The sequence below is a fragment of the Melospiza melodia genome, chromosome 1, assembly GCF_035770615.1.
Source record: "Melospiza melodia melodia isolate bMelMel2 chromosome 1, bMelMel2.pri, whole genome shotgun sequence".
In the NCBI taxonomy this organism is placed as follows: Eukaryota; Metazoa; Chordata; class Aves; order Passeriformes; family Passerellidae; genus Melospiza; species Melospiza melodia.
The window spans coordinates 20,173,837-20,188,837 of record NC_086194.1 but is presented as its reverse complement, the minus strand read 5'-3'; the positions used below and the strand labels follow the sequence as shown (position 1 = coordinate 20,188,837).

The window sequence follows — 15,001 nt, the reverse complement described above, 5'->3', positions numbered from 1 at the left end:
TGCAGCATTACCCCAGGAAGGTACATGACAAATGAAACAGAACTGTTCTCAGCTCAACCGAGATTTCCACTGTACCAGTTTAGAGATTTACACTACATGATGTCAGTTTCCTCAATTACCTATGTGATTGTTATACACCAGGTTTAAACTTTAGTCTGAGGACAGTGTTACATAAATTACCATAACATGTTAATTAATCTGTTAGTAATTACATATCTGCATGCCCTTGCTCTATGGTAAATGTAAGTTAAATTTTAAAGAAAACAAAGACGAGGTGTGTAAGATGACTTTGCATCCATGTGAACAGGAGTTGATGTCATCAAAATGTCACACTTAGGACCCAGTTTGACCTGCTGCCATTCCAGACCCACTGGCCAGAGAGCACACAGCAGGATTCCTGACTGGTTCATTGTTGGTACTCAGCTTGAGCTGCAGGGTTGATCTGAATGTGCACAGAATGGGTCCTTGCTGCACCTGAGACCAGACTTTGTATGGACACAATGAAATTTCTCTGTACAAAGACAGACCTGTTCAAACAATTATTATGCCCTGAAATTTTTAGTATGAAAAAATTCTCCTATGAATATAACCAAAACAACTGGAAAAAAAAAAGGCTTTAAACAATGGGACAACTGTTAAGTACCCTGTAAGAAAGATGCTAGCATTGTCTTTAAATGTTTTGGACTCTTCCCACTTCCCCAATAACTATTTGTGGAGCTGTGAGACTCAACAATGAGATATACTGAAAGGAATATTACCTCAATATTTACTTTCCAAAAGGTAAATATCACTGCTTATAGCTAAAGCCATGCTAACATTGTTATAGACTGTAAAATTTCAGATTATCAAGGTTGTCATATTTTCCAGATCATCAAGATTGTCAGGAATCCTGCTGTGTTGGTGAAATAGTAAATGGTTCCAGAGACACACACAGGTGTTTAACACTGTCCTAACCTCACATGAACCTCTCTAATCAAGAGTTTCTACTTATTAAGACCTCAGAGCCCAGTAATGTGAAAAACTCTTGCACACAGTTTTAAATTTTATTTATGGGTTGAACCATCTATTTCTTCTTAACGCTTGTCCTTTTAGCCCTGCAAGAGGTGTGCTTTTAGGAGCTCAGTGAAAAGATATTGCTGTTACACAGTCCTGTAACCAAAGATCAGGCTTGACAAAATTTGGTCCTGATTTGAGTTACTCTATGTATTATTCTTTCTTGCTCCCTTACTCCAAAATTAAAAAAACTTGCAAGAGTTTTCAGGCATCACAGATATTTTAATCAATACACAAAGGCCTACAAATTATGTGGGTTTTAGGGTTCCATTTGGGTTTTTAGCTTATTTGTCCCACCAGGTGGACTGGGAGAATCAAACTTACTGAATTATACAGATAATTAGCATGGGTTCAAGTTCATAACTTTCTTGGGCCTTAGGGTTTCTGTTCCCTTATTAAACTGGGGCATTCCGCTTAATAAGGGAACAGAACCTAAAGGTCACTTGAAAATTAGTTTAAGAAAACTATGTTTCTGTAAATGGCAAGAAGAGGATGGATATTGATTATAATATTCAGTCCCTTAAAGAAATAGTTATCATCTGGAATGGTCAGAATATGCTTACTTTCTTTTCTCCAGCTCTTTTTCATTTTTTTTTAAACCTGGTCAGATTGTATAAGGAATTTATAACACCTGTGTGGGAAAAGCAAATACCTTGGTATTTTCCAGCTTCATGTTCTTGGCATAAATTCACTAGCTGTTGGTTAATCGGGACTTCACTCATTGCTATACTTACTGCTTTCAGTATATAAATATTTATGTACTTTTATTAATATCTTTGCTAAATATGTTTAAAATAACTTCCTGTGACTGTCTCAAACTCAATACTATAAATTGCTAGTACCAGATGACAGACTTAAATCCCTAGTTGCCACGTGTTTTATTCATACCTCTAAAATCTTCACTCAGTCTAACCATAAGGAGGTCACCATTTAGAGATGAAAGAATAGCTCAAGAACCTACTCAGTCCTTCTTCAATTTCTAAATGAATTTGGGGTTAAGTCTTTACTCATTATTTTCTGTATGTCAGGCTGAGATTCTTTGTAGATTTTGCAATTACTAATTCGGTTAGCTGGGGTTTTTTTGTTTTTTTTTTTTTTTTCTTTCCACAGTAGTTTTATATTTGAGGCTGAACTAGCATTAGCAAAAGTATTCAGTAACATTTGATCATCACCAATATGAATTGGATCTGAACCATATGAAGGAGGGTCAGTGCTGCCCCAACAGGGAGGTGCGCTGCTGCACTTGGGCTGTGTTACCCCCCAAGCTGCCCTCCTGTCCCTTAATGCTGATTGATTTCTGTCATCAACAGGTCTACACAGTTGAAGAACATGGCATGGAAATCCTTATGTGGTCTTCTAGCAGAAATGAAGAAAACAAATGGATGTATGGAAGTGTAGTTCTCTCCAGTAACAGCCTTTTCAGAGTTGCCTTTGAAGCTGAAGTGGGGTGGAGCCAACCCTCAGAATTTGCCCTTGATGATATTTCTTTCACCCCAGAGTGCATTGCTGGAGGTATGCTATTACACAGCTGCATATCATGCATGTTCTCTTTCCAGAGGGCAAGGAAAATTGTGGCATTTCATATTTCAATGTATATCACAGTCACAAAATCTGACATATTTCCTTTTTTCTCATGGTTTATAGACAACACCTCTGTGTTTTAGCTAGAAGTTGAACGTATAAATAATTATAGCAACTCAGAATATTACTGGCGTTGAGGAGCTGAACCACAGTTGAGAGGAATCTACTGCCATTCCACTATATTGGTATTCTCCTGTATGAAAAATTCAAAGAAGACATTAGTTTGGGACCAAAGACTTTTATGAGTATCAAAGTAGTTCACAATTATTTTCAAAGAAAGTTGTTATTTTTTTATCTTTGAGCTCTTCATAAAACACAAATGTGTATCATATTTCCCTCACTAATATTTTCTTTGAGTACTTACAAACTCACTTCTGCTACACAAGTAATTCATCTATGTAAGAAAAAAATTTTAATGTCTTAAAATGCCCTGTTTTTTTCTGTGAGAAAAGCAGTTTTTTCTGTAAGAAAAGCATTACTCTGAAAATGAAAGGTACCATATGATACCAAATCAGAAGAAAAGGAACAGTGTACATGCAAATATAGATTCTGATAGAAATTACAGCAGAACTTAATGACTAAGAGACAACTAGAAATTATTATTGTTAAATAAATGCCAATATGAAGGTTACAAAAATCTTCTTTGATAACCTTTCTTTTTATTAATTGTTGTTCAGATAGGACAGCCTGTGTATGACCTGGTTGTCATGCTGTTCAAGAAACTATTTCTTTTATTATTTTCATTGTGATAAGCACCTTCTGGAGGAATTAAACACATGCTGATTAAAGCTTCAAGTGAAATAATATGTTCACATGGGTGACATTTGTTCAGTCTTGAGCTGAATGAGAGTTTTGTTTATTTTCTCTAAATAGGCTCAGGCAAATAATATTTTGGAATGTAATTCAATGAGCTGCAGACTATGTGCATAAACAGGCATTTGTTTTACCCGTATTACGTTAATCACCTTTTTTAGCCTTGTCTTAAGGATTACATAGGCAGTTTCATGCATAGTATAGCATAATAGGAAAATTTTCAAATTATATATTTTAAGTATCTGTACTTCTGAAATAATCATAACTATAGAAATAAATGAATTTTAATAGAACAATATTTTCTAATTACATTATTTTTCTCCAGAGATTTTCCAGTTGTAGAATACTTTGAAGTATCTAACTTGTATCACAATGTGTTGCTCTTACAAATGTCACATATCATAAATTTGGCCTAAGGAAAATTTGTTGGATTTAAATTGGTTACGTACAGTTTGTTGAATAAGTAAAAAATTCATGCCTTATCTACATGCATAAATTGCAACTTGATAGATAATCTTCTCTTTAGACAAAAAACTATATCTAGATGCTATTGCTTAAGATTGGCTTCATACTGTCCTTGGAAGAATTCTATCTTAATAATCTTTGCTTGCCTAGAGCTTGTGAAGAGGCAAGAGAATTACATAAAATCCATGTAATACAATAAACCACAGCAATTTAGGGGGGAAAAAAAGAACCTACCACTGAATTTTTAGTACTGTTCCTGACAAAGAGCTGCTTAGGAGGAGGTGCTGTTTTTTACTAACTGTTGTTGCTAGAGAGATGCTTAAATATTCAGATGGTAAAGTTTGAAGATATTACCTTCCAATAGTATAAAAGCACTGTCCTGTAGATATTCAAGCAAGAACATTTTTCTGTAACAGAATCAGTGGGAAAGTTTACCTAATCCACTGTCAGTCCTGCTTTGATTGTTGCTCATTATGTTTATTCAAAGACCTAGCTCAAAGAAAAGTGTATTACCTGCAGCGCAGGTTTTGTGCAGTGTTCTTCCTTTCAGAAGATAGCTATACTACTGCAGATCTTTTTTCCTCTCTCTATATTATTATATTTCACCTTGCCTTTAATTACTTTGAGTTTCCAGAGGCAACACGTTCTAAATGGAGGCAATCACAATTTAGCAGGTTGGGAGCTCTAAATAATAAAGCATTGCCAGCAGCTCTAGTTCAGTTGTGGTTTTTATGTTTTTAAGTAGTCAGTCCATATTAGCCATGACAGTTCCTAGATATCCAGGAATATTTCTGAACACTTAAGCAAGGTTTTGTCAAGGTGGTGCTAGGACCACTGCAGAAGTAGCTTCCAGCTGATGCTAATGCAGGGGAAGCTGTCAGTGGCACTGGATCTAATTCAGAATTAGCTGCTAAATGAGATATATTCATACCACTTTTCAAGGTTCGTAACTTTCTGCTGATGAAGTTGTGTGAAGATCTTATTTTACATCCTAGGGACCAAAGAATTTTATTGTTAATCAGTTGTAACTATCTTCTTCAAATTTGTAAATAGCAGCTTGATTTTAAAAAACACAAAAATTTATTATGTCCTAATTTTTTCAAAATATAATTTACAAAACATTTGTATTTCTAGTTTCAGATGGAACAAAAGTTCCAAAGTACTGAATCAGATTTTATGTTCATTAATATCTTTCTCATAGTGTTTTCTAGTTGAACTGAAATAGGAGGCATTAGAGAAGTTCTAAAAATTATTGCTACGCCTAATTTATATCCTAAAAATAACCCAAAGATGCTTAACAATCATACTTTATTCTGTTTATAAAAATCAGAATACTATATTTTCCCACTCTTTCATTACTAGGGAAATAAACCAGGTGGACAAATTTGGCATAATTTAGTTAAATAGCACTTCTACATATTGGAGCAGGATTCTCGAGAAACAAATAAATAGTAAATATATTTTGTTATGTCTTCAAGAGATCACCCAAGTGAAATGTTTGTGCTTGTGGAGATCTAGTGGAAGAAGGTAAATCTCAGTACAAAGTCAGCACTGAATGATGCTCCAGCTCTTTTATGCAGTCAAGTTACCTGCTAGGCCCTATTTAGCTGCAACTCTTTGGGAATTTATACCTCTAAATTGTACTGCTTTAACTAATTGCTAAAGTAATTCTGTTTTATTCAAAAAGAATAGTGTTGACACTTTGAAATGAATATTTGGGATGAATTTTAGGTATAAAGACAAGTGCAAATATCATGTGGTGTTTGGGACTCCAGTGTATTTGAGAAAACAGTATTTGCTTTTTCACCATCAGTCATGCTTATCACCAGTTCAGTATTAATATTGCTTACTGAAATTATTAATTTGAATAAAATTAATTCTGTGTCTATTCTTCTACTTCGCCTTTCCTTCTAATTTTCTCTTTCTTAATTACTGTTTTTAGTCTATGTTTGCTCCATAGCTTAATTCCCATAGCTGGTCACAGTGTCTGAAGTATTTTCTTTCTTTTCTTCTGTTTTGTGAACCACTTCCTATCAACTTTGATAACTTTATTTTGAAGTCTTTTTTACTTCTGAGGGTTTTTTTTCATTTATTCCCTTTTTATAAAATATTTTTCAAAAAATGTCTCTTTAGCCTATAAACTCAGCACATGAGAAAGGACTGTCATTGTTACAAATTTCGCACCACATCCCCCTGCAGCTTTCCTTCCACCTGAAAGATTCGTCTCCAGTAGAACATATTATTATGTAAGGATACACTGGAGATAAAAGGGCAATTCAAATAGTGCAAAACATTCAGAACAGACAGGACATGGCATCTCTAACCTGGTGGAATTGTGAATTTAGGAAGTGCTATTTCCCAGATGTGATGGGTCGGGGCTTTTATCTGATGTTCTCATAATTCTTGACTTCACCACACGAGTTACCAAAATAGGGTCAGATTTACTTTTTAGGACCTCAAGTAAAGTAAAATTTTCAGTGATTTTGGCAGCTTTCACTTAGGTGAAACATTTGCTTTGAAATATCATAATTCTTGCAAGTCTCCCCATTGCTGCGTAGCAAAGCACAAACTAAACCTTCTGTAAAGGTTGTGCATAATCCTTATACTGAGCAAGATTTCACTTGCTGTGAAAAAACAAGTAGAAGAAACAAATCAGAATCTGTGCATTATAAGACAGGTTTTAGCTTTACATTCAAGCCCAAGGGTATTTTAAAAATGTATACAAAGGCATCCCAGTACCCTGAAACCTAACCTCCAAGAACTGAATTTTCAATTTATTTGAACCATCATAAGACAATCATGAGATATAGCAACATCCATCCATTTAGATCATCTTTCCTTAGTTTTCTAGAAGAAATGATATTCCAAAAACTGTGTGACGAAGGAAATTATAGTCAGTCAAATTTAAGATAGATATACTCAGAATTTCTGGTCAGCCACAGTAAGTAAGAAAAGAGTTCATCTAGAAATATAAACTTTCTCCAACACTTCTGGATGTCAGGGAAAGAGTGTAAGAAAATGGGAACTATACATACTGTTTTACCCTCAATACATTTCCCATTGGCAGCCATTTGTAATTCAGTCTTCCTGAGCCATATGTAGTCTTGGAATAATGATCCTCAATTTTTTTATTTCCCTCTGAACTTATCTGTTCTCCTTTTAACATCAGAGAATTTTTAATATTCAGAAATTAAATTACAAGCTGCTGCTGCTTATATGAATCTAGGCTTATATTCATGAATAGAAAAGCTTTAGTGCTTTCTCACTTAGGCCTTGAAATGTATGAAACCTTTATTTCAACCTTGATGATTCACCCTTTTGTGTGGTGGGCAGGATTTTCTTAAGATATCTACATAAAACAGTTTCAAATCTCACAATAGATGCATGCTATACACCCAATCCCAAAGTTCCTTCAGAGTGAAATAATTTGCATTGACTTCCAAACAATAGCAGAATTTATGTGATGTTATACCAAAAATTTGTGATAGGTGCAGGTTCAACCATCAAGATGAGAAGGAAGGTGTTCCAAAGGAGCTATAGGCCATTCTCTTTGTTCAAGGTGGAAGGAAATGAACATTATAGCTGGCATCTAATTTAAACTCTGTTTATGACTGTTTATAATTTGAACATAGCAGAATGAAGATAGAATCTAATACTTTTTCATTTAATAACTTAGTAAAAGAATAGCGACTTGGAAAACAATTTCTGAGTATCTAGATAGTGGAAAAAAAGAAAGTGGTAAAGTAAAAAGCTATGTAGATAATCACCTGATAAGCAGTCATGGTTTTCAAAATCAGTATTAGTCTAAAATACTATCATTTTAGGTGATATGTGGTATCTTGAAGGTATCTAATTTTCAGAGAAATAATTGGGAAGAGCATTTCTTTAGAAGTGAATCCTCTTGTGATTTTAGATAAAAAACTATAGAGAAAAAGCATATATGTGTGGAAATACTCATGTCATAACGTCTTGCCTAGTTATAATTTGTTTCTCACAACATATATTCATGGAATGACAGAATATCCAGAGTAGGAAGGGACCCAAAAGGATTATTGAGTTCAATTCCTTGTTCTGCACAGAACCATCCCCAAGAGTCACATCATGTGCCCGACAGCACTGTCCAAATGCTCCTTGGGCTCTGTCAGGCTGGTGCTGCCACCACTGCCCCAGGGAACTGTTCCAGTGCTCAACCACATACTGAGACTTTTTCCTCCCTATTTTGTCCCTGCTTCATGAAACACACTCTTAAAATCCTGATTGTTTATAAACCTCTGCTGCTTTTCCTGCCACAGATTTCCATTTGCTTCAAATCAGGGTCTGTGTGTTTATATGTAAAGACATAATCTTTAACCACATTATTAAATACTATTTTTCTCAGAGCTCTCTTTTCCTTTTCCAATACAGAGATGAGGCATAATTGAATATTTTTGGTTCTCAGTGTAGATTTTTCAGATGTATCTTTGACTGCTGAATTTCTTAACTTGATGAAAAGTTTTTCTAAACAACATATAGCTATGGTGTCCAAATATTTGAAAAGTATTTGATAACTACCTCCATAACTACTTCTTATTGAATAATCTATCTATTGCATTATCTACCTGACAAGTAAAAAGACGGGATAAAGAAAGAAATCTTCTGCAGTTTTGATTAGTAGTTCGGAAATGTCCAAACCATTATTGTTTTCAGACTCATAAAAATGAAACATCCTGAATTGACCAAAAAAGGAAAATATGAATCAGCCAAAATTCTTCTCCTGTGCAGACCCTAAAATGACAGACTAGCAATAAGTAGTCTTGAATTAGGAGAATTTAAATAGGAGACTCTAAAATGAGTTATATCTCCTTTATCTTAACCAATCCCTTTCCACCAATAAGGAATGAACACTAGTAGATATACATGAAAAAATACCATTTACCTACAAGTGGAACATCAAAAAGTAAAAAAAACAAACCAAAAAATAGTAAACAACCACTAGATACAAAATTGCTAAATCTCAGGAACACCACAGGAGCAAAGAGAGACCCAAAATACCAGAAATACCCTTCCCAAGATGGTTCCCATGTATCCTGAAAGACAGAGGGAAAATGGTGCAAGCTCTCTCCCCAAGATGATGCTCCCCAGGTGGCCCATGGTCTGGGAGGCCAAGGGAGAAGTGCTGGCGCCCAAGAAGAAACCTCCTGGCCAGGTGGCAGCTCACGGAGCTGCCCTAGGGCAGGTAAAGAACTGCCAGCATGTGTGGGGTCAGCTCTGCCGCCCACTGCTTCTCCCTGCTGCCCACTGCACTCTGCTGGTGCTGGTGCTCGTGTCTTAAGCCACTGCTGTGTCCACTCTGTGGTGCTGTGCACGGTGTGAGCCAGCCCCATGGCACCAGCTCAAGATTCACTACCTATGGAATTTGCAAGATCCACTCTAAAGATGGTTTCTAATTGCAAAATGCTGTTCTTCCAAGTTGCTGCAGTGGCAAGCCCAGAAACCAAAGCAGCCCATTTCAAAAGGGCAATGTCCACCTTTAGCAAACTCCACCAGGCAAAGAAGGGAGTCAGCTTGGGTGCCCTGGATTTCTGAAGGGACCAGCATGTCCCAACTGCCCCACAATTCTGGTTCTGGATGTGCTGGGGTTTAAAGAGACAATAAGAGATTGATATGAAGTACAATGACAGCCTGGGTTACCCATGACAGAAGCGAGATAGTCAAATTAAACAGCTCAGAAGCCAGCCATTTGCAGATAATTGTACATGCTCTCCAGAAGTTTTAGTAGATCCCATTTCACAATATGAAAAGCATAAATTACATTTTTATCTAATTTTATCTAAAGTAAAGAGTGGGTGTTTATTTGAGCTTTGTGCAAAAAAATAGCTGCGTGGTGCAGAGAGAATCTTGTTGAGGGGCGAGCAGGTGTATGTGTCCATGTGTCCATATGTATGTCCATGTGTGTGAGTCTGTGTGTGCAAGTGTGTCCATGTGTGCCCTTGCATGAAGCAACACAGAAAATTCTGCAGAGGAACAGGACTCATCTGACAAAACCTTGGACAGTTTGTGATCCTTCTCTGAAACTCCCAGAGCCCAAGTGCTGGAAATGCTGGGAGGGTTAACTGCCTGAACTGCTAATACTACAGTGTTAGATCATGGGGAAAAACACTGTAGAGAAGGTAACTTCTGATTTCTTTAAGTTGCAGAGCCAGGGGAATCACTGTTAGCTTGTCTGCTCATGCTTGCAGTGAAGCAGAAATCTCTCTCACATGGAGTTTGTCTCACAGGGAAAGAGAAAGAAGAAACTCATGGAGTTTCTTTCCTCAAGGGCAGGAGATGATTCATGAGAGAAGTTGTAGGGGGAGACTGCTCACAGAAACAAAGGAGGGGAAGAGGAAAGCAGAATGAGTAGTAATAGAGGACTGGAGATGTCAGGGAAATTTGTGAATAGTTTCTTTAGTCAATTAGCATTTCCCTGAAACCAATCACAATATGCTTTAGATCTGTGTTTCTTGGCAGAGATAAGGCGTTTATGCATTTTTAAAGACCAAAAATTGCGATCCAAACATAGTACCTTAGAGAGCTCCTTCAGCCTGTTGTACCTTCCAGTGCACAGACCTAGCCAGTGTCAAAAGCCAAAACTTTTTGTAGATTTCACAGAAAAGGAACTGGGAATAATTTTACGATAAGATAATGCACTGTATAAACTAGGATAATTACTGGCAATCCCTAAATGCAATTATGTTGTGTGTTTAAATTAATAATTATACTATCTTTGTCCAAAACTTTCAGTTACTGTCTGCCTTCTTGTAACTTGTCCAGAATACTGAAATCTTCTGAAGCAAGCTCATGCCTTTTGGGAAATTAAAATTCTTCAGATTTATTAATAGTGTATTAAAATACTTTCATTAATATTGAACCTCCAAACCCCATCTGTTTACAGCAGAAAACTTTCAAATCACACAGATTATACTTTTCCTTGCTAACTTCATTCATATAAATCAACATATTTCCTTGGAGGGAAGGAGAGAAATAATATTTGGAATGAAATGGTTTCATGATTCTGTCTTAAAGAGCAGAAAATTCTCAGACTCTTCCTTATGTAAAACCTACTCATCTCCTCAATAGCAATTCTTCAGCTCACATTTATCTCAGAAATTATATCCATTTCATTTTGTCAAAGACTAAAGTTTCACAGCTTCTCCAGTTTGTCATTGCTCCTAATAAATAAACAAATCAACAAATCCATGACATTAGCAGGCATAGTTAGCAATCCTCAGAATATTCTTAGCAGAAATATGGCAAATATTGCCATATTCCTGTCACAGGTAGTGTGTTCCTGCCAGAATCAGTAGTTCTCTGAGTGAAGACTAAATCATAGCTTGACTTTACTGGCAGTAAACCTGTCTGCTTTCCATTATGCTTGTATGTTAGCAAACTATGATAATTTAAAATAAATTCTGCACAGTCATATAGACATCATTGGACCATGTTCTGTTTTTTTTTTTTTTAATTCTGGCTTTGTCATGGGATCTCTGGGATCCTTTCCAGCACCCTGTCCCAAACCTCTGTCTTCCCATGAAGGGAAGAGACTTGAAGATTCAATTGGCCAGACTAATTTTCCCCTTTTTAAATTTTTTTTTTAATTTTTGTCTTTTTACAAACTTGGAAATAAACAGCAGGAGCTTTATTGTAATGGATAAAAACACATGGAAAGATTGTTAAAGTATCTGTATAGTTTTAGTCCTATTAATTTTTGTAACAAGTTTGCTTCCTTGCAGCCATCTTGAATGGGTTGATTTCACGCCCTGATCCAATGTTTACTGAACTGAAATTGAGGACTGACATCTATTTCAAATTAATTAATGCACTGGATTGGGCCCGTAATTAATTTATACTCTTGTCTAATGAAATCTATGGGAGGGAGTTATTTTTGACCTCTTTTAGCTACAGTTAATAGGTCCACTGTTTTTATTACATTCACTAGGCAAATTACTTATGCAAATATATCAGACAGGTTGTTGGTTTTCAAGGGTCTGATGCAAGGCCCATTAAAATCAATATGAGTTATCCCATTTACTTAAATGGACTATAGAGCAAGCTCTGATACACCTGAGGTGGTGCTGCCTAACAGCAATTGTGGTCACTTTATTTCATGCTCCCTGGGGTTAACTCTAATGGCAATGTCCACTAGGCTTAACTAAAATTCACTGTTACAGGTGATATATAAATATAAATGGGGACCTACTCTGCACCAGAGATCTTTGTATTTGAAGAGGAAAGGCAGAAAAAAGGAGGATTGCCTGGAGTTGTTGCTTCATTCAAATTAAGCATGTTTGTGTGCTGCTTGCTGTGGTAATGACTGTGTAATACAAACATTTATTTTATATTAGCATTTGGGTAATAGCATTTCTATGGTTTTCTCTGACTGAATGCCTGTGATTCATGAGCGAGCAAAATATTTGCAGTGCCAACCTGTGAAGTTTGCTTTACAGTCAGAAACAGGATCATATGGTCCATGGATGACAAAGACAATAGTACAGCAAAACATAAGTGTACAGAAAATGTACATCAAAGACCAGTAAGCCTTTAAAAAATCCCTATCCCACAAATATATAATTGTGTCCTTGACAATGAGCACTTATTGACTTAACACTTCATATTGTAAAGGCTCTTTTTTCCAAAATCATCAGCTCATGATCTCTATTTACTGTAAACATGGTTTGATGGTAGCACATTGCAATAAAAATGTATTTAGAAGTGCCTATTTGATCTGACAACAATGAAATACAGATATATCCAGCTGTAGTTATTGCAGTTCACAGAACAGTATGTACCAAATTTTATTTTGCTTTAAACACTGGTCTGATTTCAATGTTTTTGAGTTTGTTTTTTTTTTTTTATCTCTACCTCAGCTACTTAACTTCTCATAAAAGTGTGAAGGTGCATGTGAGGTAGCACTTCTGGTCCGTAGATTATAACTCATCTAGCACAGCTGTGTGAGTAAGTTTCAAAAGACATAGGACCAAATTAAAATGTCAGGTTTTAGGACCTAATTAAAATGTCTTTTTTATGATATACAAGTAGATGTTATATGCACATTTTTAAACCCTTTCTTTAATTTTGGTTATTTGCCATATGCAAGGTAAAAATAAGTGCAAAATAAAACACTGAGTGCAAAGTAAAGTAAATAAGGACATGTCCTCAGCTTTCTACTTGGAAAGTCATGATTTCTTAGGTATAATGGAACATCAACAATTTACTGCTGTTTTTCATGTGAATCCAAATTCAGACTCAGTGCTTTGCAGTGCAGAGGTTATTTTTGCTGATTTTTTTTTGTTTAGTTTGCTTTTCATCTGTGCGCAAATACTGAATTCTTGAGGATTTTTAGTCGTGCTTTTCAGTGAGCATGCAGGCTGGATACAAAAAGCTAAAGCTTTTATACTGTCTTCCTTAGAACTCATCATTTTCAGTAGATTTATCTCCAAATCCTTAAACAGTTTCAAACAGATAATGCTTTTGAAAAAAGTAACCTGTACAATGTCTCCTGCACTCCTGAATGTGGTCTGAAAATGAGATTCACACAACACTCAGGAGATGAGTGCTGCCTTGGGAACATCTTTTCTGCATTTGAGAAAAGGTGAGGGAAACATTTTCTTGGCATGCCAGTGTTAGGCAATTGTTGAATCAAACAATATTAAGTGACAGAAGGGATGTGTGGGCCACAAATGGTCCAATTTGCATTGAAAAGGCTTCACTTCAGATTCTGCTGTTTACATGACTTTCATATATTTGTACAAGGGGAAAATTTTAGGTTCACAGATATGCTAAGTTTAAAGTTAGTTTTTATTGCTAAATTGTGTGAGTGTACTACTGTGTGAGTCAGCACATGGAGGGTGTTTCTGACAATCTCTCATTAGTGCCAGCTCATTTTTCACTGCAAACCACATTGTAGTGTTAACACCTTAGTTTAATTCTTCACAGTGGCAAGAAAACAGAATGAATATTCCCACTTTTTAGAAGGAAATGTGTCAGTAGCAGATACTGCAATCGTGAGCTTAAAATAAATAATTACATAGACAGTAGTTTTGAATACAAGTAATTAGTTTTGCATTAATGTTGCTGGAGATTTCAGTTGGAACTAGTTAATTATTTTCTACATTTGCATATTCTTAATTAGCTTTTTTTAGTTGTTAGCTTTGTACAAATTATTGTTTTGATAAATCTCCAAAATTTTTACCACGCATATTTAATTTATAAATGGGAAAAAAAATTATAACCTACTTTATGTAAAGAAAATAGATTGAATTTTGGAGTAGAGTTTTGGCAGACCATGGCAATAACAACCTCTTATAGAATGGCAACCAGAGCACAATTTTTCTATTTTGAAACCAAACACATTTGAACTAATTAACATATCACGTGAGTTAATAAGCAAGGGACACTCCTTTGAGCTTTGAAGTACATTCCCATCTCATGCACTGTTCTGATCTAAAAGTATTTTACTTATTTCAGGATATGACTTTAGATTTTTTTTTTAATGTAGTGCAAATATAAAACAGACCTCAATAAGACCCATGGTTAACCTTACACCTAACTCAACCTGGACACATCTTTGCTGCCCTTGGTGAATATTGCACACTCTAATATATTTGTTATGCAAGTCAGGAAGAACTTCATCCTAAAAATTATTTTCTAACAATCAGAGGGAATATTGATATAAAATAGTAATAGAAAATAATAATAGAAGATAATATTAATAATAACAATAGAAAAATAATCAATCATCCCCATTCAAAAAGAGCATTCAGGCATTTCTCTAAATACTACATTTGGCACAGGATTATTTACATGCATAAGCTCATTATATGATTGGGCTCATAAGGCTAAACTGATCAGGGTTACAAAAGTCTGAAAATAATTCTAAATTCAAGGCCAGATTCATAACAAGCAACACATTCAAGAAATGTTGAGTTTAAGAGGGGATTTTAGTTTACAGAACAAATTTGAGTAGAAGCATGTGAATAAACATATCAAGAACAGGAAATTAAACTGGGTCAGAAATGCTCACAAATGTATTATAAATGCAATCTCTCCTGCAACATAAACAGGCAACCAC

General features: G+C 35.5%; 1 protein-coding gene across 1 annotated transcript in view; it reads left to right on the top strand.

Annotated features, from left to right (window-relative positions):
• Positions 1-15,001, top strand: part of MALRD1 (MAM and LDL receptor class A domain containing 1) — a 233,366-nt gene that overhangs the window by 164,550 nt on the left and 53,815 nt on the right. Inside the window, exon 32 of the mRNA XM_063176389.1 lies at positions 2,364-2,565. Coding sequence (XP_063032459.1) covers positions 2,364-2,565 — 202 coding nt within the window. The remainder of the gene's footprint in view (positions 1-2,363; positions 2,566-15,001) is intronic.